The sequence below is a fragment of the Lissotriton vulgaris genome, chromosome 9 (assembly GCF_964263255.1).
Source record: "Lissotriton vulgaris chromosome 9, aLisVul1.2, whole genome shotgun sequence".
NCBI lineage: Eukaryota > Metazoa > Chordata > Amphibia > Caudata > Salamandridae > Lissotriton > Lissotriton vulgaris.
In genome coordinates this window covers 844,534,865-844,558,713 of record NC_141697.1, presented here as the reverse complement: position 1 = coordinate 844,558,713, position 23,849 = coordinate 844,534,865, and the positions used below count along the sequence as shown (strand labels likewise).

The 23,849-nt window shown below is 42.2% G+C and overlaps 1 protein-coding gene across 1 annotated transcript in view; it reads left to right on the top strand.

The window, feature by feature from the left end:
- The first annotated feature begins 1,933 nt into the window (after nucleotides 1-1,933).
- Nucleotides 1,934-23,849, top strand: part of LOC147692349 (solute carrier family 22 member 6-A-like) — a 1,393,226-nt gene continuing 1,371,310 nt past the window's right edge. The window contains exon 1 of the mRNA XM_086938578.1: nucleotides 1,934-2,342. Within this exon, the coding sequence (XP_086794704.1) occupies nucleotides 1,950-2,342 (393 nt within the window). The 5' untranslated portion in view covers nucleotides 1,934-1,949. The remainder of the gene's footprint in view (nucleotides 2,343-23,849) is intronic.

Below are 23,849 nucleotides of genomic sequence, written 5' to 3'. Positions count from 1 at the left end.
AAGCCAATTCTTCACCAGAAAGGAGACAAGCTACCGGGGACCGGTTTCTGGCATTTCAGCCGTCTTCGGCCCGGCTTGCTTGAATCCTGATGGAGCAGTGAGAAAGGGACTCATGTCTGAGTATACCCTGCCACACCTATAGTGGCCAAAAACGATCCAGAAAAGGGGGTGGTGATGAACAGAGTATTTGAATTAAGCAGACCACTCTTACCCAGTCCAAAGATCAGGGCTTGATCCATCACCGTTATTTATCTCACTGCCCCATCCCAGCTCAGAACCTGGCTATATGCAAATCAGTCTGTCCCTGGCCCAGTGCATCATGGGAACAGGGCAGACTAAACTACCAAGCCCCCCCCCCCCCCGAGGTGTGTGTCAGCCCGGGCGGAGACAGCTTCGCGGATGGCGAGCATCTAATTGCAGCCGCACCCGAGTACTTAACAGGTCTTTAAAAAAGACCATTTAGTTGTAAATGGGCTTTTAGTTGTAAATGAGGCTTTTGGTGTGTGTTCACCCCTTCTTACAGCCCAGTCTAAGTTCGGAAGAATTAGCCCCCCCCCCCCCAAAATATTTTTCAGCCCTACCCCACGAAATTTGGCTCTTGTTGCCCGCCTGTTAAGTTATATGTATTTGTAAAGCTTGCTACCACATAAACAGGTATCTTGGCGCTGAGCAGGTGTCAGTCTAGCCTCAGCTAGGGAAGGGGAGCAGAATTGCAAAGAGGCAGATCTTCAGCTTCTTTTGAATTCAAGAATTGAGGAGAAGGCTCATATGTGTAATGACAAGTCATTCCAGGTTTTAGGAGCAATGTGAGAGAAGGCTGGACCACCTGTTCGGGTTATGCGTATACTTGGAGTGTGTGCCAGAAGGAATGCGGCGGAGCAGAGGTGGCTGGATGGTTTGTGACAAGAAATACGGCTGTTGAGATGGGCTAGGCCGGTGTTATTTAATGCTTGAAGGTGTGAGCATTGAGTTTGAGGTGTGGTCGTTTGTGTACTGGGAGCCAATGGAGCTCCCTGTGGTGTGGAGAAATGCGTGCGTGGTGTGGGAGGCGAAGTCTGATTCTGTTTGCCGAGTTCTGAATAGTTTGGAAGGCACTTTTGCTTTTATTAGTCCTGATTTTGTTTTCATAACATGAAATAAACGTCTGGTGGCAAGACAGCCTTCAATATAGTCCTTAATTTCTTCTTATGTCACTGTAACAAAAGAAGGACTATTACTGAAAAGTCCCTTGCTATCTGATCTTCATTTAAACTATGAACAAAAAGCCATCAAATAAAAGCCAGCAAGCTTCCAAAATAGCCCTGCACTAGTTTGCACCGGGTCTGGATTTACAATTCTGACGCATGCAAACACACGCCTTCACAAAAGCGCAGCTGGGCATGCATTAATACTTTAAACCTAGACTTACTGGCTTTGTCAATGTCTGTGTTTTCCACTTCTCCTCAAATGTTGTTTCTGTCTAACGTTCTTTAGCACCTAGAAGATAGCAGTTAGCTTATGTCTGTGTTCACCAGATTCTAATACGAATCCAAACAGATTCCATGTCTGAACAACTTACATTTAAAAAAAAAAAAGGCGATCGATCCTTAGTTCCGATTGAGCTTTATACCTATAAGGAGGTTGTCATTGTCCCGAGGACTATGGGCCAGTCTAATTGTTCCTGCACCTGGGATGGCAACGAACTGAAAATGTGGCCCAGACAGGCTTTAAACTTTGCGAATAGAGTAATTATCGGGGGATTAGAACAGATCTTTCTCCTATTCTACAAAACGATTCCCATTTATCCCCAGATTTAGCCTATTTTTTTTCTGTGAATGACTGACCGGCTTCAGAGAGCTGTAAATTGTTAACAGATCCCATGTCGCAGCATCATGCTGCATCATCTCTCGCCAATACATTCCTTTTTAATCCTTATCGGCCTGGAGAACGCCACTTACTGTGTGCTCATTATGGCGGTTCTTGACGTCCTTGAAAAGGAGGAGAGCATGGGACTCTTTCAAATACTTCACGCGACGCTTCTTTCCATTCCACTCACTGTGGTAGCCAGTCACAACTTTCTACAAATATTCTCTGCGGCCACCCCCAGGCACCACTGTCGCCCACCAATCAGTGGGGCTAATGGCAGCTTGAATAGCAACCTTACAGAGGACGCACTGAGGGTCTTCATCCCGTGGGACGGGAACCAGACGTTTGATAGTTGTCTACGGTTCACCGAGCCTCAGTGGCAGCTCGGGGGGTCAAACACCAGCTGGCCCACAGAAGCCCTGACGCTTGAAAAGGAAGCCTGCCACGATGGATGGGAGTACGACCGGAGCATGTTCACCTCCACCATCGTCACCCAGGTAAGGAGGAGAACATGCCATTTACTCTGTGACCCAAATGGGTATATTACTCTGTTATGATGCACAATGGCTTCTTTTTTTGTGCTGAAATTTTTTATTGAATTATTCAAGAAAAGACATAGATTATATCAATGCAATGAAATGTCACATTAAGAAAAATAAAATACAAGTAATAGTAAATCGTATGAAAAGTAGATTAAATATTAGAAAAAGGAAAAAAGGGAAAATTATCTGCATATATTCCATGACCCAATATATGACAATATTAGGAAAAGATATAGACATATCTTGGCATATACCATTAGATTAAATGAAAAGAGAAGAAAAAAATATATAATATAAAGCAAAAAGTAGGGGAAAAAGGAAAGGAAAATAAAAAATAAAGTAAGAAAGTACCAGAGTAACAAGAGGGGGAAAAGAGTGGGAACAGGTAAAAAAATTGGGGAGGAAAAAGATAACCAGAGTAAAGCAATATAAAGGAAGCCACTGAAGGAAGGAAGTTAAGTAGATATAGTATATGTAGAAGAAGACGGAGTAGATGTAGAATCATCATCTACCGTAATTTCCAGAAATGGGGACCAGGTTTGAAGAAAGATGGCAGCTTGGTCTTGAAGATTGTAAATTGTACGTTCATGAAGAGCCGCTTGCATCATTGCCACTAACCATTCTTCCTGAGAAGGAGCTGAGGGAGATTTACAGTGACGTAAAATACAAATCTTGGCAGTAGCCAAAGCAGTATGAAGGAGGCGAATCTGTGGTTTGGAAAGGTTTGGGAAGCTACGAAAATCATGTAGAATAATGGTGGCAGGTGAAAGAGGCAAGGTTAGTGATATTGTAGAATTCAAGGTCTTCCCCACATAGAGCCAAAAGGGTCTAGTACGTGAACATTCACAAATGATGTGTGTTATGTCACAACTAGGAGCAGGACATCTCCAGCAAGAAGCATGCGATAATAACTTAGCTTGATGTAACTTAACAGGAGACCAATGCCATTCATGAAGAATTTTGAAGATACACAATTTCAAACGAGCTTCCCGAACCCCTTTATGCAATCCCTCTAAAATTTGATCCCATTGAGTGTTGGAGTACATAATAGATAAACGGGATTGCCATTTCATCTGAAGGGTATGTGAGAGAGGCTGTGAAAAAAGAGGATGTAAAAATGCTTTATAGAGACCAGAAGTCACTCCTTTAAAACTCCCCGACAACTGCACAATGGCTTCTAATGTATGCGCAAACAGATTCATCTCATATCCTAGTAATTATAGAGCAATAGTAGGAATGCCGATTCGTGAACTTAAAAATAGGGGGGTTTTTCCCAAACATATGTTTACTGTGCTTTTTTAACCAACTATGCAAACATTGCTCTTCACCCACATTGTTGTAGTTAGCTCTGGTTATTCGGTAACATAGATTCCCTCTTGCCAAAGTTAATATTGTCCTTAAAAATAAGATATGCAAATTAACCAATCTGAAACAGTTTTAATGATGAAAATAGAAAACCTAGGGTTAATCATTTACTTTATATAGCTAAAAGAAAAGAATAAAAGGTAGCTTAAATGAAAACAATCAGTCAACTATGTTATAAAACTTAGAGGGCCTAATTAACAAAACTACTTTCAATTGCAAATGTTTATAGCAAATATTGGCTCCAGTTTTTGGCTCACAACTATCCACCAAAGAATGCCTGTCAGGCATAACTGGTTTACCTACTCTTTAACTGACACAAGTGCGTAGAATCACGAAGTATTAACTCCCACATAGGGACTGGTGAGTGAATGGAGCAAGACATGGTTTGTCCTGTTAATGTGTGAACACCCACAACCCTGCAATTTTGTGAACAATCATAGACACGTTTGACACTATTTCCCAACCTCGGCATGGTCGGATTGTTTCTCCAGTAAAGATCTACAGTAAATACACTTCTATGATGGGAAGGGAGGAGGTGTGGTGTAAAGGCCAGACAGAGCTGCCGACGTTGGAACTGGGGAACCAGGCTCTAGCCCCTACATCAACTCCACATCCTTTTATTCTGGGCACAACACTTAATCTCCCAATGCTTAAAAAGGGATATGATTAATCTGATCTTCCGTTTGGTAATTTGGTGCTCATGTATAGTGTTTTAGTGCCTTTGGGCCAAGTTGCAGCTATATAAAACGGCAAAAAAGTTTTAAAAAGGGTATTTTTTACTCTCAAATAAAGGGGGTTCACCACAGGGAACAGGGTTTCTCGTTGACATCTGGCTGCTTTTCAACAGTGAGGATTTGCATGTTTTGTACTAATAACCATTAGGCAAGTTGTAAAACTGTTATATGCCTTTCCCAATAGTATTCCTGGGAACTGGTGCCATGTGTAGCTTTTCAGATATTCTGCTGGGAAGGTTTGCACATTTCAGGGAAAATTGTAAAAGTACCTTTAAGCAGGGCTGTAAATCTCAGCACAGACTTTAGCACCTTTTTTCATTAGACCCACAGCTTTTCTACAAGCTTTAGTACGATTGAAAGTGTGTGAGAAGGCTTTAAACTCTGGTGTATTTGGTTTAATAATACATCCTCTCGTTTGGCATGTTTCTTGCGTTATGTGTTTAAACTTCCTGAATTTGCCCTATTCAGTTATTAAAACGTTCTTGTCTATGTATTCGATATTTCAGCTTCTTCCTCCACTTTGCCACAGCTGAGGTAGTCTCCGACCCTATAACTAAATTATAGCCATGTAGCCGAAAAATACTATTTTAAATTAATGGACAGCCCAAGCCCGTCTCCTATTAACATCACCCTCTTTTCCAGCTGCAGTCGAATCAGAAAGTTTTTACTCAAATAGTTTGAAACCATTATGTTCTTGTCCTCTGCTCTAATAAATGAGTCCACAGTCCAATACAATTCTATGATGATCTGTAATACTTCCTTTTCTTAAATTGTCAGAAAAGTTTATCATAAATTGATCATTTTGCCAGGGCTCAAAAAGCTGACTGTAAAATTGCCTTACATGTAAGTATTTCTAGAATCTCCCACACCGCTTGCCACAATACTGCTCCTGTATAGTGAAGAAGGACATTACTGTGTCTGCTTCCAGAATCTGACTGAGCTCCCACAAGGCATCCCCCATTCCTTCCGATACCAGACCGGAACTTTTCCTTAAAGATTAGTTAAGGTCTTAGCACTTAACCTAACTATAAGTCACATTAAACTTTGTTTTTTTCAGTGAATTTCTGGACTTTTAAAATTGCATTCTTAATTGGGCTCTAAACCCTGTATGGACTGCTAACTCAAGTTGCGCACAAAGCTTATCTATCAGAATGTTACAGTTTTTAAAAAAATGTGGAGCTTTGAAGTGGGCAGTGTGAGTAAACCGATGTGAGAAGGGGATTATGTGCTACTTACTCGTGAGGGTCTCAAGGCGTGGGGGTGCTGCTACTGTTTTAATAGCCAGGTCTTGAGGTGTCTTCTGACGGTAAGCAGGTCCTGTATCTGCCGTAGGATGATGGGTAGGGTGTTCCAAGTCTTGGTGGCGAGGTGGGAGAACGATCTGCCACCGGAGGTTGCTCTTCGGATGCGGGAACTGTGGAGAGGGCAGGGTCGGCGGAGCGGAGCGGAGCTGGCGGTTGGGGGTGTAGGAGTTGAATCATCTGTTGAGGTATGCTGGTCCGGTGTTGTAGAGTGCCTTGTGTGCGTGAGTGAGGAGCTTGAAGGTGATCCTCTTGTTGATGGGGAGCCAGTGCAGGTCTTTCAGGTGGGGTGTGCTGTGGCTGCAGTGAGATATGTCGAGGATCCGATGGGCAGAGGCTTTTTGGATGCGTTTAAGACGTTTCAGGAGTTTGGCCAAGGCTCCTGCGTAGAGGACGTTTCGTACTCCAACCTCCTGCTGACGAGGGCGTGGGTGACCGTTCTTCTTGTTTCAGTGGGGATCCACCTGTAGATCTTGCGGAGCATGCGGAGGTTGTTGAAGCAGGAGGACGAGACAGCGTTGACCTGCTTTGTCATGGAGAGAGTAGAGTTGAGGATGAAACCTAGGTTGCGTTCGTGGTTGGTGGGTGTTGGAGCTGCACCCAGTGCGGTCGGCTACCAGGAGTTGTTCCAGGCCGAGGGGGTGGAGCCGAGGATGAGGATTTCCATCTAATCCGAGTTTAGCTTCAGTCTGCTGTTCTTCATCCACTCTGCAACGGCTTTCATTCCTTCGTGGAGGTTGGTTTTGGCGGTGAGGGGATCCTTGGTGAGGGAGAGGATCAGCTGGGTGTCGTCGGCGTAGGAGATGATGTTGAGGTCATGCGGTTGGGCGACGTTGACGAGCGGTGCCATGTTAATGTTGAGCAATGTCGGGCTGCGGGATGAGTCCTGGGGTACGCCGCAGATGATCTCGGTGGCTTCAGAGCGGAAAGGGGGAGGCGGACGCTCTAGGTTCTGCCGGAGAGAAAGGAGGTGGTCCAGTCCAGAGCCTTGTCTTGGATCCCAGCATCATGGAGGCATGTGCGTAGGTTGCAGTGCCAGACAGTGTCGAAGGCGGCTGACAGGTCCAGGAGGATGAGTGCTGCGGTTTCCCCGTCGTCCAGATGTCATCGGTGGTGGCGATGAGGGCAGCTTTGGTGCTGAGGTAGCGGGTCAGTTTTCTGTTGATGGTCTTCTAGAGGACCTTCACCGTGAACGGGAGCAAGGAGATGGGCCGGAAGTTCTTGAGGTCCTTGGGGTCATCCTTGGGTTTTTTGAGTAAGGTGTTGATCTTGGCATGCTTCAAGCTCTCCGGGAAGGTTGCTGTCTCAAAGGAGATGTTGATGGCTTTACGGATATGGGGTGTGATGGTAGTGCTGGATTTGTTGAAGATGTGGTGAGGGCATGGGTCTGACGGAGATCCGGAGTGGATGGTGTTCATGATTCTGATGGTGTTGTCGTCAGTTATGTTGGTAGAGGAGAGCAGGGGGTCGGTGCCGATGTTGGCTGTGGGGACGGAGGTCTCCGTGGTTGTAGGGACGGTTGTGGCGTTGAAGCTGTCATGGATGTCTGCGATCTTGCGATGGAAGAAGGTGGCGAGGGAGTCGCACAGGTCTTGTGAAGGTGGGATGTCGTTGGTATTGGAGCTGGTGCTGTAGAGTTCCTTCACGATGTTGAGGAGCACTTTGCTGTTGTGTGCATTGTTGTCTAGGCGGTCTATGGAGGAGGCCCTTTTGGTGGATCTGATGAGGTGATGGTATCTGCGGGTTGTGTTCTTGTGGGCTGGGTAGCTGTCCGGTGTCTGTTCATGGTGCCATTTCTTCTTTAGCTTTCAGCAGGTTTGCTTGGAGGCCTGGAGGTCTTCAGTGAACCAGCTGGCTTTCTTGCTGGTGTGTCTGTTGGAGGGTTTCTTGATTGGGGCGAGGGTGTTGGCACAGTCGTCTATCCATTGTCTGAGGTTGCGGGCGGTGGAGTCGGGGTCGGTGGGGTCGGCGGTTGGGCTCCGGGCGAGGGTGGTGGCTAGCTGGTTCTGTGACTTTGCTCCAGCAGCCGCACGGAATCTGTTGGGTATGGTGGTGCTTAGTGGGTTTCTGGAAGTTGATGTGGATGCAGCGATGGTCGGTCCAGTGGAGTTTGGTGGTGTGGTTGAAGGAGACGTGGGAGCTTGTGGAGAAGATGGGGTCAAGCTTGTGGACGGAAGAGTGGGTGGTTGTAGTGATGAGTTGTCTGAGTCCGAGGTTGGCGAGGTTGGCGATCAGGGTGGTGGAGTTGTGGGCATTGTTGTTCTCGAGTTGGAAATTCAGGTCCCCGAGAAGGATGTAGTGTGTGGAGGCGAGGGCGTGTGTACTGACGAAGTCGGCGATGGAGTCCCTGAACTGTGGTCGGGGTCCAGGTAGTCTGTAGACAAGGGTTCCTCTGAGGGTGGTGTTGGGATCTGTGTGGATCTGGAAGTGCATGTGTTCAGCAGTGCTGAGGGTGTCGTCTGTGTTGGTTGAGATTCTGAGAGTGTTCCTGTGGACAATGGTGATTCCTCCTACTCTGTTGGTGCGGTCCCTGATGGTGATCTTGTAGCTGTCCGGGATGGCTATGGCGATGTTGGGTGCCAAGGAGGGGTTCAGCGAGGTCTCCATCAGGAAGGCGATGTCTAGGGAGGTTGAGTCAAGTGGGTCCCACAGTTCGACGGCGTGTTTGCAGATGGAGCGGGTGTTGAGAAGAATGCATCTAAGGTGGTTACATTCTTTCATGGTGGGTGGGTTTGCGAATCAGATGCTGGTGAAGCTGCAGTTCTGGCAGGAGAAGGGTCGGGTGCCCTTCAGGGCAGCCTAGAAGCAGGTGTGCAGTCGTCCGGTGTTGAGTGCGTGGAGGGTGCTGGCGTCGTATCGGAGGTGGGTGTTGTGGCGTTCGTGGGGGCCTGGGGTTCTGGTGCTGGGCGCGATCCAGGCTCGGACGGGCGCAGATGGGCTTGCCCTAGGTGTGCCATGCAGCGGCCGTCATAAGAAGGGGAGGTGGGAGGGAGGAGGCAGCTGGGAGGAGGGGCGGACGGATGGGCGAGTGGGGGTGTGGCCGCAGGGGACGCAGCAGCGGGAAAAATGGGGGCAGGAACGGCGAAGGGCAGAGAAAATAACAGGAAACAATAGACAAATAATACAGAAGCACTACAATAACAGTGAAAATGGGGGCATGGACGGTGCGAGGAAACAGAAGGTAAAAAGGGCACAGAAAATAAACAGGGAACAAGAGACAAATAGACAAATAATACAGAAGCTCTACAATAACAGCGAAAATGGGGCAGGGAAGGCGTGAGGAAACAGAAGGCAAACAGGGCACAGAAAATAAACAGGGAACAAGAGACATATAGACAAATAATGCAAAAGTACTACAATAACAGCAGAAGAGAAACCTACGGCCTACCACTGGCCACCAGGGATGAGGCGCAGATAGTAGCCTGTGGGTGGAGGAGTGCCTCGAAGCCTCCTCAGCAACGGAAGCTGGGGTTTGAGGGCAGGACACACAGGAGGTGCTGCGAGGCGTGGGGAGCGACCTGCCTAAAGAGGGTCAAGGGTCGCTCTCCTCACCGTGCAGCGGCCGACATAAGAAGGGGAGGTGGGAGGGAGGAGGCAGGTGGGAGTAGGGGGCAGAAGAGAGGGCGACCGGGGGCAGACCGCAGGGGAAGTAGCGGGCAGAAATATGGGGGCAGGAACCGCGAAAAGAAACAGAAGGCAATAGGGCACAGAAAATAACTGGGAACAAGAGACAAATAGACAAATTATACAGAAGCACTACAATACCAGCAGAAGACAAACCTACGGCCTACCACTGGCCACCAGGGATGAGGCGCAGGTGGTAGCCTGTGGGTGGAGGAGGGCCTCGAAGTCTCCTCAGCAGCGGAAGCTGGGGTTTGAGGGCAGGACACACAGGTGGTGCTGTGCGGCGTGAGGAGCGACCTGCCTAAGGAGGGTCAAGGGTTCCTCTCTCTGTAACTAATTTTAGCCCCTTTAAAAACTACATTATGCCTCAAATGACTAAAAACACAGTTCTCACCTCACATTTTTAATCAGCTGGTTTCATACCAGAATAATATCTCAATGCTAATTTTCTTCAGCTCCGCAGGAAAGGCTTTAATTTTCACAAGTCCTATTCCAACATGATAACATTCAGGAGTGCCTTAATTTTGTCCTGAATGCAAACTGTTAGAGTTCTATTTTGTTTTAATACATTTTTATGAATGTTTTTCAGATAGCAAAACATACCTCGTCATGAGAAATATAGTAAGTGGAGGCGAAGACATGCGACCAGAGCAATTACTTTGGGCAAAGTGTACAACACAATAAAGGACTCCTATTGATGGATATTATACAGTGTTTCAGAAATTATTTAACCTTGCATTGAAAGATTAAAGGGGATATTTTGTGACACATAAGGGAATTCGAAATGTATTTTCAAAGAAGTGGGAGAGATGGGTTCAATACTGTACTTTGAACAGGAGTCCTCTCAAAACCTGTTGAGTGTGTGCAGTTTCCGGCTTGGAATTATTTTTCAAGATTCTATAAATCTGTGAAGCGGTATCGGATTCGAACAAAAGTTTCTCAAGGAAGCATGGGCAATCTGCAGTTGAGGATGCTTAAACTCATGTAGAGCGACTCGATGTTTCAAGAAGCTGTAAAACTCATAAGACTGCAGAATAAATCTGTCAGACAACATAGCGAAGGAGATGCGATTCTTGGAATCGCCAAGATATTTAACGTAAAGCATGCCATGATCAGCCTATTCCTTTCAAAAGGTTAGGATAAGATAACATCTAGTTTAATGGCTCTATTGAGCCACAAAGAAGGTCGTTCTAAACCTTTTTTTTTCATGGTAAAGCCTCTATCGAGAGATTTTATCACCATTATCGAGACTTTAAGAATTTGAAAGGAGTGAGGGACTTTAAGATGTTTAATTGTAAGGGTACTGATAAGAGAAAGAGGACAAACTACTTCGTATTCAATATCTACCCATGCCAGTTTGGGTTAAACCACCAAATAGCTTGTCTGGCCAAAACATAATTTTAATAATTAGGAAGACCATTGGACCCTTGTGGACGCTTAAATCCATCAATGAAAAGTTTTGGACTATTTACATGCCGTTCAAGTCTCCTCTGCCTTTGTATAAACATGGTGTGTTGCCCTTCGCAGCCTGTTGGCATTGTGATCATCCATGTGGTAAGCTTGACCACTTATGATTTTATTGCAAATATGTTCACCCAGCACCTTGAGACCCTCATAGGTCAGTCGCGCGCTTCATAAACCCCTGATGATTGATTGATTGAAAAGAAAATAGCAGAGACTCTGAACAATGTTTTTTAAATTAAACTTACCCTAAATTACTTATTCGTTACACTAGGAGTCATGGCCTGTTCAGATGTGCCGTTATTAGACTCGCTAAGCAATTGGGACGGCTTCTTGATCGATGTTTTGCTCTATATCGTTATGAAAACCACCCTTTCCAATCAGAAAAATTCAAATAATATCTCATATCGTACATGGTAGGCTCTATTAGAAGGGCTGACACCAGCTTACATAATGGAGAGTTTGATCACAAAATCCTCATGCTTATTGTGGTCTAAACTGGACATGTATCTGCAAAAAATTAGACCTCCCTGAATTATTCCTTCCCATGACTCTTCACTTAATTCCTTCCTTCTTTCCCTCCTCTCCCTTTCTCTTTTACTCTCTTACTCTCCTTCTCCTTTTTCTCTGTCTGTTTCTCATTACTTTATATTGGTACATTGAATTATGCTCAGTTTGAAATGTTTGCTAAATACATGGAAAGTTTGCATTTGTCGCATTTCCTAATCCTACTATAACTGCCTGACGATGAATCTCTCCAATAAAAAAACTTCCTGAAATAAAAAAAATATTATTAATCCTTGAGACACACTGCACATAGGCTGAAGGTGCCAATATATGTATATTGTACCCTAGATTTAATGGAAACTTAACTAGAAACCTACAGCCTGATTCATGTACGGGCCGTTTTGCGTGGCCCTAATAGCGAATCATAGCGACTCGCTATTGAGGACACGCAAAACGGCATTCATGTAGGAATTGCTAATAAAATAGCGATTCCTACATGTTCTTTATTTGCGAGTAGCAATTTGCTACTCGCAAATACTCCCCATTCATTCCTATGGGCCAAGAGGCCCATAGGAATGAATGGGGAGTATCCCTTATTTGCGAGTAGCAATTTGCTACTCGCAAATGAGATAGCGACTGAAAGGGTGCCAGGGGTGTCCAAAGGATGCCCTGTAGCACCCCTAAAATGCACATTTGGACAGGTGTTGCGCACACACATGTCCAAAGGACATGTGTGTGTGCAACATGCAACTTAGAAAAATGCTTTTAAAAGCATTTTTCTGAGTTTCTGCTATTTACCGACAGGTCTGACCTCTCGGTAAATAGCGGCCCCAAAAGTGCTAAATCGCAATTTCAGGATGTGTCATGAATAGCATTTGAGGAATCTCTAATAGAGATTCCTTAAATGCTATTCCTCGCATATTTGCGACTTCTTAAATAGCGATTTTTGCATTTGGTATCATGAATACCAAATGCAAAAATCGCACTCGCAAAGGGCCAGATTCTCAGAATCTGGCCCTTTTGCGAGCGCTATTACCTACATGAATCAGGCTGTATATCTGCACACACACCTAAAAGCCTACCAGTAGACAAACACAAACAATTGTCTTTCTGGTGAGGACACTACCTTAGATAGAAGGTTGGGGGACATCACTACACTACAAACTTTAGGGGCAGGGAGGGATACAGATAACTGAATGAAAGCACTGTGGACTGGACTCAATGTGTAGAGGAGACCACCTCTAGGGTCCTAAATATATCAATACAGGCTACCGTGTATAATAAGTAGCAGGATACTGGGTTTCAGGGTGGTCATTCTTCTTTAGCATGTCAGAGCAATTAGTTTGGGCGGAGAGTCCGACACAATGCCTGACCCTCACTGATAAATATTGCACATTGCTTCAGAAATTATTTATCCTTGAAACCCACGGTGGATGGGCAGAAGGTGCCAACATGAGTAAATTGTAACCCGAATGGGTAGGAAACGTACTAAAAACCATTGACCGCCCGCCCCCTAGAAGCCAAACATTGGACTAGCACAAACATTTGTCTTTCTGGTGAGGAGACTGTCATAGACGGCTGGGGAATGCCACTAAACTGGGGAAATTAAGGGCTAAGGAGGGATACCGATAACTGAATGAAAGCAATGTGGACTGGGCTCAATGTGTCGGGAGCTCACCCTTGAGCATTCCAAATATGTCAGGAGACCCTACTGTGTGTAATAAATAGCTGGATCCTGGGTTTCAGGATGGTTGAGAATCCTCTCTAGCATGTTCTAGAACGTCCTGAACGATTGCATCCCAATTAAGCACCAGGGGCTGTTTTAGCTGGCCATGTTTTTCATTCCTACAAAGGCTGTGCTCTCTACCTGTGCCCACTTAGTAGCCTCAGTCATCCACTTTATGACCCCAAGGGGCATGGATGATTTCCATGACTTTGCAATGCCTGTTTATCCAAAAACAAAGCTAGATCTATCAAATTTGACGTGGCTTTTTTGTTCTTGTGGTGGGGATATAGGCCCAAGAGGCAATGTTGTGCAGGGGAGACTTCAGAGTGTTATGTGGCTTGTGTGATATAGGATAGTACTGTTTCTCGAAAGGTAAGCAATTCCTTAAATGCCCAGAACATGTGAATCCTATCAGCTGGTGTCAACTGACAACTGGGGCAGGTATGTGTTGCGGTTGGGTATATGAGATGTAGACACCAGGGAGTTGGGTATGCCTGTGCAGGATATGAAACTGATTGCATTTGAAAAGGGTGTTTCTGGAAGCCATACAGAGGTATTCCAGGCATGGAGACAGTCTGAGTATATATCTGACTCAGGTAATACTCCCATTTATTTCTAAGGTGGACCAAAGTCACTAGGGGCTCTGTTGAAACACCCTGTGTGGTCCTTCAACCAAGCATCTGCCATGCCCCTTGGTGTGTATGGAGTGCAGTAAGGAGATAGTGGCACGTTGTAGACCTCCAAAGTCCCAGTGCCCAGCAAATGTGCATTTGACAGCCCTATAAGTCATAAAGGCTCCACCGTGCAGTCCGTATTGGAGCTCCTGGAAGCTAAAAAAGTACAATCAGAAAACAGATCTCCAATTATAGTGATACCCTCCTACTCCCAAGTCACCATAGCGCTTCTTATAAGATAGACATCCTCAGTTGGTGGGGGCTTGGCCAAGGAGCCGATAATAGCGGACGAGTATGCTAAGAGCTCCGCCACGGCTGATACTTCTTTGCCTACTGTGAGAAGTTGGCCTGGTATGTGATGCTCACTAATTCTAGTGATCACCTTGTACCATGTGTAGGAGAGTAGGGTCTGCTATCCTATGGTCACCCCAATTTTTTACTCTTTGCTTCACTGGTTTTCGACTTACTGAGGCTGTGGGCCTGCTAATCAGACCCCCAGCCTGCTGTTCTCTCTCTAAATTCACATACATGTACTATAGGTATATAACCCAATTGGAAATGGACTTCTTGTCAGCCCCTGTACCATGCACTATAGGTGCTCAGGGCATAGGTGCCACCAAGGCCTACCAGGGGCTGCATTCCACCCCTCTAGAGGGAGAAGACATGTTACTTTACTGAAACGCGGTTGATTTTTAAAGGAGCCTCAGATCCACAAAATGGATGCTTCTGCCACAGACACAAGTCTGACCTCCTGCTGCTGACCGAAACTCAGCAGAGGAGGCCTGGACAAAGGCTTTCCTGTCGCAGGGAGGTGTTACACCACCCCAGACAGGAGATAGTGGATTGTAGCAGGGAGGTTTGAAAGAAACCAGACACTGCCTGGGGAGCACAAGGCTTCCCCTTGCATAATCCGGCCAAACCGGTTCTGGGGCACACCAGCCCCTGTCCCAGCGGGCCTGGATCAAAGGGAAAGGGGTGTATCCACCCCTTCCTGGGTACCACCCATAGGAGGGGACCTAGCAGGTAATCAAGCCCCCTAGATTGGTATTAGAATGGGAGCAGTGCCAACGCACTCAGATTATCCTGATGAAACATTTGAAACGAAACTCTGGACCCTTCGACATCCTACTCGACGTAGAAGACTGAAAAATCTCCCTTGTGGTCAAGGAGTGACCACCCTGTGCAAACAAGCACCATCCAGCACCTCGACGTCTGCTTTGTTGCAGTTCCTGCCGGAACTCGAGCGACAGAGATCGACAAGATCAAGCTTGCCTGCCTTCTTACAGCCCGATCCACAGTCCCTGCAGAGCTGAGCCCCGTGGAGGCGACCGTAAGCGTGGGGCACGCCATCTTGAAAATACCACGAGACGCTAACTGTGCAGCTCACGAGGGACCCTCGAAGCTGTACACCGGGTTTTGAGAAGCCCCAGCCCTGAGCCACTTTTGCACCGAAGCTCACCCCTCTACACTTGACGAGTGCTGCGTGGGGCCCTTCTGATTTCTTTGGCTCAATGCGTTGGCCCGGTAACTTGCCAGCTGGCTTGTGGCCCCTGTGCCGACGAAAACCGAAATACAACTTTTGATTCTGGTTGCTCCAGACTGTCCTGATGAATGCCTAGGTACATTTATACCACTGTTAAGGCTGAAACATGTTGACTGACAAACGTATATTCTGAATTAACCAATCCATTACCTTTGGCAGTAAATTCAGACACATAACCCTTTTATTCGTGTCCTAGGGATCAACCATTAAACATTTTTGTAGATACCCTTTAGGCACTTTTAATTTTAAACCTCACAGCACGCCCTTTTCACACAACCAGCTCCGCAGTCTTCTGGCGTCGTAGCACACCTAAGAGGCATTCTGCCTCTTTGGTGGGGCCCTATGATGAAGCATGACACTGACTAGGTCGGTGTGTGAGGGCTTTCTTTTCCACCCAAAGTGGGTGTATGATCCCCCAGTTGCTTCGCTCCGTCTCTGTGGCTTCTTGAGACCGATTTAACCTCTCTTCTCTTGTTTATTTGCATTTAACCGGGGACTAAGAGAGTGTTCCTTAATCTCCCTGCCTCTCCTATTGTTCTTTTGAATCTTAGCAGCGCACAGCTGTGAGAGTCTGATCTTACAATGAAAGGAAAAACCTAGGCGGAAACAGTGGATTGCCTACACAATGGTAACAGGACAAAGACTAAAAATGAACAGTTTCCAATTAATTACTTAATTTTATTAAAGAGTTTATTATATATTTCATAAAACAAATAATAACACATATATCACAAAGCAAAATTTAAAAATACATTCCTAAAAAAAGAACATAAATATAAAATTGAATAACATTAATAATTCCTTTACAATGAGGAATAATTTGTGTATCGACGCGTTTCGGCAGCCAGCGCCTTTCTCAAGACAAAATACAACTTTCTGCAAATAGAAACATAGTTTAGTATACAGTTGGACATATTCCTATGTTGTTAAAAAACAAAATTACGTATAGAAATAATTAAATAACAGACATAACTTATATATTAAGGCATAGTTATATCCTCTAAAGCAAATTCACCTTTTAAATAAAGAAAGGGAAACTGTGCAAAATAGCTGAGTCCCATATTAAAGGCAATCGAGTACTCTAGTGATAAAAAGCGAAATAAAGGCCTCTACTGCAGCTCAGAGAATTCATTTAGATTAACTCAAACAACACAATATGATGATAATAAACTTAATGGATACAAAATGTACAAAATGTATAATTATTTTCTATTACCCAGAGGTAGGGCATGAAAGATAAGTATTTAAGGAACACATTGAACAGATACCAAAGATCTTCTATAAGTTATTATAAACAATAAGGCCGAGGTTCAGATATAAAGAAACAGGTAAAGTTTAGGGAGGGTATAGCGTGATAAGATTTGTTAGAGAAGAACTCTATCAGTTCGAGCATTTAATTGTTTATGGTACATCTCTCAAGTCTCTTGTGGATTTATCAATATCGTAATGATTTGAACAGGTTAGCAGCTGAAAATTATTTTATTAGAGAATTCATTGTTCTTTATGGTTATGATGACATTTATGATTTTAAAATGAGATCCTATTTATTAAAAGGGCCCTTAAAGTTCTACTTATTAGTCGTTCGTAAATAAACGCTATATCCAATATTAAGACTAATAATCACTCATGTTATGGTGCTTACCTATAACTAAAACGAATTAGTCATAGCGGTCGTTATCAGAAACTAGAGATTCTGTTCGGTTCTTGATGAAAAAGAGTCACGTGTTCAAGTCGATGGAGTTCTGCAATATTTTTATAGATAAAAACATAAAACACTGCAACTTTGGCATAATTATCTAAGATGTCTCAATACAAGGAGGGATAACGTACCTAATGTAGCAGGTCCTTATTTCTTATTTTAAAGTAATATTCAACTACGTTTTAGTCTTTAATGGAACGATAACTAGGCAGAATAGCCTGCAAAAAATGTAATGCAAATTGTGTATTAGATAAAGACTTTCATAACAACTCCAATAATGTCTAATGGTCGGCTTGTAAAAAATATCAGGTCTCAAGGGGCTCATTTACCTGATATGAAACAAAAGTTTTCGTCGCCTCCACAAGATGTTATGAGCTTAATTTAACCACTTGTATTTCAACATCGCCTACGCTGTAAAAGATGAGTGCACAGCTTAGCATTTCATATATGGGCTGAAGCAAAAAATAATATTTAAAAACCTGGAAGGAATCTTACCGAGCTTTTTATGGGATTATAAATGCTTGTCGGCGGTGTGTTGAAGATTCGGAAACTACGCTGGGTTTCGGTGAGTAATTATTATTGCAGCGCGGTACTAAAGCGAATGATATAAAAAAGCTTTATTAAGTAATTTCTTAAAAGGTAACAATGTGGCAATAGACCGAAATGTCTCCACGCTGGGGTGAGGTTCTCGTAAGCATACCTTATAGCTTAGCTGTTCTGGATTGACAGCGTGGCATTTTCCGATTTTGCCGGGTGCCGAAGATGTGAACACCTGGTCAGTGCCTAAAACGTAACAGATTTCAAAACGATATTTTAAAGTTAGGCTGGGCTGGTCTATCGAACCACGTAGCGCCATACTTGTAGTTTATCTAGTCTACGTACCTTTAATACTTTGAATTTAGGCGCGTGGAGGCGAACATCTATGTCGAACGCGTTTCCGTGATAAAATTGGAAAAGTGTAAATTCGCGCATCTTTTTATCTTGGCAGGTGACGCCAATTAGCCTTGTCATGACGCAACCGGGGCCAGATAAACGCGAAGAAAGACTATAGTATACTGTTACCAATGGTGGTGAACGCAGTTAGAAGAAATATTTTCTCTTTGTAGACGCCGTTGGCTGCATAGAAAAAACCTACCTTTTTTCGTAAACGGACTAATAAGAAAATAAACAATAACTAAAAATGACAATATTTGTGCACGTTTTCTAGAATAGGACTAGTGAATACTACGAAACTAGGACAGATTTCTTTTCTATTAGGTCCTTAGACTGAGAACACATTTCTTTTCTGTTAGGTACTTTGAAAAAATACCTAGTTAACCATTTAGATTATTTCAGATCGATTTTAATATAGGGCCTGTATCTATTTTTATATAGATATCATATAGATCTCTCTTTCTATATACTTTGGAGGCTTACGCAATTCTATAGTTGTAGATGGTAAAACAACTTTTTTCAGTTGAATTGAAGAATATTAAGGATCTTATACACCCACGTCATCAGACGATCGCGTTTTCCCAAGGGATCTCGCTGTTTAATCCCTCACGGAAAGTGTTCAAAGAAAAAATCCAAAAGACTTCACGTTTCTTTCGGATGGCTTCACCTCCTTTCTCATCGGGTACATTAATTTTTTCCAATATGCGCCATGTGAATTCATTTGGGCCATGTCCAAGGTCCAAAAAATGCTTCACAATTGGCGCAGTTACCTTCTTGGTTCTGATTGCTGAGCGGTGTTCAGTTAATTGTGTCTGAATTGTACGGGCTGTCTCACCTACATAGCCCAAGGTGCAAGGACATTGTAGAAAGTATACAACATTAGAGGTTTTGCAGTTGAACATACTTTTGGCACTGGCTGTGTGTCCGTTATGGGAGAAGGAAACTCCTTCATGAATATTGGCGCAAGATTTACAGTTAGAACAGGGGAAAGTACCTTTGAGGGAGTGGTCACCTGTTATGGATTTCTGAACAAATGTTGTAGGGTCTGTTGGGCCTTTCATTCTTGAACGGACAATGTAATCTTTAATATTCTTGTTACGCCTATGGGCAAAGAGAGGTTTCTCTAGTTTGTTGGCGCCATTGCTGTTCAAAATGTGCCAGGTAGAGTTGATGACTTGTTTTATTTTTGCATCTACTGTTGAGTGTCGAGTAATACAGACTAGTTTATTGGTCTCTTCCTTTGGTTTATTTCTTAACAGGCAGTCTCTGTCGTAATAGCGTGCTCTTTTAAATGATTCCCTCACTAATCTGTGCGGGTAGCTCCTGTTTAAAAATTTCCTTTTCATCTCTACTGCCTGCATATCCAAGTCTCGAAGGTTCGTACAATTCCTCCTCACTCGTAAGAATTGGGAAAATGGGATGCTCTGTCTCTGGTTTCTTGGATGAAAACTTCGAAAGTGGAGAAGGGTATTTCTGGCTGTTGGTTTCACAAAAAGATCTACTTTGAGTTTTCCCTCCTCATGGAAAATCCATATGTCTAGGAATTCTAATTTATTTGAGCTTGTATGTGAAGTGAATTTAAGGTTTGAATCACATACATTAAGCCACGCCAGAAACTCGTCCAGAGTCTGTCTCCCATCGGTCCAGACAAAAAAGATGTCGTCAATGTATCTAGACCAATGGGAACAGACTCGTAGAAGGGTGCTATTTCATTGTGAATGTAACGGGCTTCAAAGGCGGCCATGTAAATGTTTGCCACCGAAGGCGCCACTGAGGCCCCCATGCTGACTCCCTAAATTTGTTGGAAGAGTCTTTGTCCAAATTCAAAAATATTCTCAGTAAGCACCATTTTGAGACATTGTAGCAGAAAGGTCTTAGGGCATGGTACAGAGTAAAGATCAATGAACCATTCCACTGCTTGTATTGCCTCAGTTAGGGGAATATTGCAGTAAAGAGACTCAACGTCTAAAGTTACAAGTATGTCTCTTGAGGGGTTAAAACTAATATTCTCTACTTTGTTAATCATGGCACTTGTGTCCTTTATGTAGGACGGGACATTAGGTATAAAAGGACAAAGAAAAGAGTCGACATATTTGGAGAGAGCTTCAGTGGGTTTGCCTATCGTGGATACGATGGGCCTATAAGGAAGATTTTTTTCATCTTTATGAATTTTCGGTAGGCCGTAAATACAGGCAGTTTTGCCTGTATTGGTATTTAAGTAGTCGAACTCTTTTTTGTTGATGTTACCTTTTTCTAAAGCCAGAGATGTAATGGAATAGATGTCTTTAGGTATTTTATTAATAGGGTTATGTCTCTCAGGACGGTAAAAGGTATGGTCTTCTAGCATTTTTAACATATTTTGCTCATAAGATGAGGAATCGATAACTGCTATGCCACCTCCTTTATCACAGCTCTTAATCGTGATGGAGGTGTTAGAGGCTAGTTCATAGAGGGCATCATGTTCAAATTTGTTAATGTTATAGATAGGTTTTGGAATGAAACGGATAGTTTTTTCCAGTTTTTTTAAAACAACTAGCTTTAAAGCAGCCACCTCAGGCCCGACCTGATCGAGAGAGGGGCTGAAAGTAGAGGGTAGTCTAAGAGTGGCAGGTTCCAAAGGCATCAAATTGGTTGATTCATTTTGAAAGTATTTTTTGAGCCGAATTTTTCGAAAGAAAGATATTATATCGCTGTATAATTCAAAGACATTTGTGCCACAATGTGGTACAAACGAAAGTCCTTTAGATAAGAGGCTAACACTAGAGTCATTAAGTACAGTATTGGACAGGTTGAAAATGGGGATTACATTCCCGCTTTCCAATATTGTCTGTTTCTCGTCTCCCTGATAAATTGAGGTTCCTCCGTGTGATATAGATGTTGGGGATCTTGTTGATAATGATGTTGGGGTTTGTACCCCCCTCTGTTTTGTGGTTGGAACCTCACTCGAGGTCGACCGCGGTGCCCCCCGCGGTTGCCTAAAAAAGGAGTCTGGGTTTGATTACGTTTGGCTTGGGCAGAATTATAATTACTGTCTGACTCATAAAATGCGTCATCTCCTTCTCCACCTGATTCTGAGGAGGCTGAAAAGTTATTAACCCTCTGTTGCTGGTTTCTGTTAGTATCCATATAGTGATTTTGTTTATAAAAATCTGGTTTTAGATATGGATAAGCCAATTCTAATGAGTAAAATCTTTTCTCTTTTATGAGCTTATCATTTTTGCGTTTCTCCAAATAGCTTGCGAAAGATTCTACTTCTTTATTTGCGTCCTCTAATTTTTTGAGGGTGTCTTCTGGATTACCTATTTGTTTAATGGCTTCTTCTAGGGTTTCTATTTCTTTTTTAATATCAATTGCTAATTCTTTTGCAGTCTCTACTATGAGCATCATTAAATCTCGCGAGCAACGACTCGCGCTCATACTCCATTTTTCTATAAAAGCACGATGATGTACAAATAAGACCGGGATGTTTCTTACTCGTAAGCCTATGGGGATTATGCCTGATTTTAAATAAGCCAACATAAATTCCCCATGCGCTTCCATTCTTCGTAATTTCTTTTTAAGGTCAATTAACTTGTTATAATCATCATGTTCTCTCTGTGTGTCAGCGGTGGGGTTTGTGGCGTTGGTAAAGGTATTTGATGTACCTACCATTAATGCAAATTCCTCATCAGAGAAGCCGAATGTTTTGATTTGGGCCATCTCTGGATCTTATGATAATGGAGATATATATCTAATAAAAAATAGAGAGTAATGAATAAAGGAACATAGATGTAGGAGCACAGGATCACTGAAATAATATCGAGGGACAAAATATCGACTTGCCAAAATATCGTGGACAAAATATTGACAGTCAAAATATCGAGTTTGTATCTACAAACAGGTAAGTACAAAAATATCGAGTACAAAATATCGTTAACAATAATATAGATGTAAAAAATATCGACTTTATTAAAAACAGTGTTAAATTAAATAAATATTAAATTTTAATTACTAAAATATACTTAAAAATACTTAAATTAAATTATAATAATTAAATAATAAATGAAAATAATAAAAATAATTTTTTACAATCTTATTTGTTGACCCTGAACCCTAAAATATACCCCTTAACCCAAAAACCCAAAACTGACCCTGAACCCTAAAAATACCCCTTTACCCAAAAACTAAAAACTGACCCTGAACCCTAAAAATGCCCCTTTACCCAAAAACTGAAAACTGACCCTGAACCCTAAAAATGCCCCTTTACCCAAAAACTGAAAACTGACCTTGAACCCTAAAAATGCCCCTTTACCCAAAAACTGAAAACTGACCCTGAACCCTAAAAATGCCCCTTTACCCAAAAACTAAAAACTGACCCTGAACCCTAAAAATGCCCCTTTACCCAAAAACTGAAAACTGACCCTGAACCCTAAAAATGCCCCTTTACCCAAAAACTAAAAACTGACCCTGAACCCTAAAAATACCCCGTTACCCTAAAACTTAAAACTGACCCAAAACCCTAAAAATGCCCCTTTACCCAAAAACTGAAAACTGACCCTGAACCCTAAAAATACTCCTTTACCCAAAATGTATCAATATTATTTAATTACAAAATAATTATTAATTAACAATAACAATAAAGTAAATATATTAGCACATTAGCTGTAATTATTTTAATAATTAATATTATTTTTTCCCAATTAATTACTTAACAATAACACAAAATTATATATATTAAAATGTACTCTAATTATTGTAATTAACTAATTACAATTAATTAATTACCAATTAATTACTAATACAAAATATGTACAACATTATATTAATTATTTAACTAATTATTATTAATTAATTATCAATTAATTATTAATTATAAATATTTACAAACATATATTAATTAATTAATTATTATTAAATTACTTCCCACCCTATTCCCCTATAAACCCACAACCCGCTACAGAATTACATTACGCAATTATTAAAAAAACAAAATTCATTTAATAAAATATTTTATAACATTAATACACACTTTTCACACATATTACATAAAAATACACTATAAAATATTGTATATTATTAAAAATTCGATATTTTTGCTATCAATATTTTATACAGTCGATATTACTTCACTTACCTGAAAAACGATATTTTTGTAGTCGATATTATGTCCAGTCGATATTTTGTCCAGTCTATATTTAAAACTCGGTATTATGTCCAGTTGATATTTTGGAGTCGATATTTTGTCTGTGCACCAGGAGCACAGTATCGATAGAAAATATTTAATATTATATTAATTGAGCTAGTAATATGACAGGAGGCCAAGATAACAATTAGTATAAATCAGAGAAAAAAACCCTACACAGACAGGCTGTGGGTAAAAGACTTGTATCAAACAAGGGTTCCCTGTATGAACTAATGGAAATAAACCCCTAGGTCAGGGAAAAACACAATGAAAGGAACAACCTAGGCGGAAACAGTGGATTGCCTACACAATGGTAACAGGACAAAGACTAAAAATGACCAGTTTCCAATTAATTACTTAATTTTATTAAACAAATTATTATATATTTCATAAAACAAATAATAACACATATATCACAAAGTAAAATTTAAAAATACATTCCTAAAAAATGAACATAAATATAAAATTGAATAACATTAATAATTCCTTTACAATGAGGAATAAGTTGTGTGTCGACGCGTTTCGGCGGCCAGCGCCTTTCTCAAGACAAAATACAACTTTCTGAAAATAGAAACATAGTTTAGTATACAGTTGGACATATTCCTATGTTGTTAAAAAACAAAATTACGTATAGAAATAATTAAATAACAGACATAACTTATATATTAAGGCATAGTTATATTCTCTAAAGCAAATTCACCTTTTAAATAAAGAAAGGGAAACTGTGCAAAATA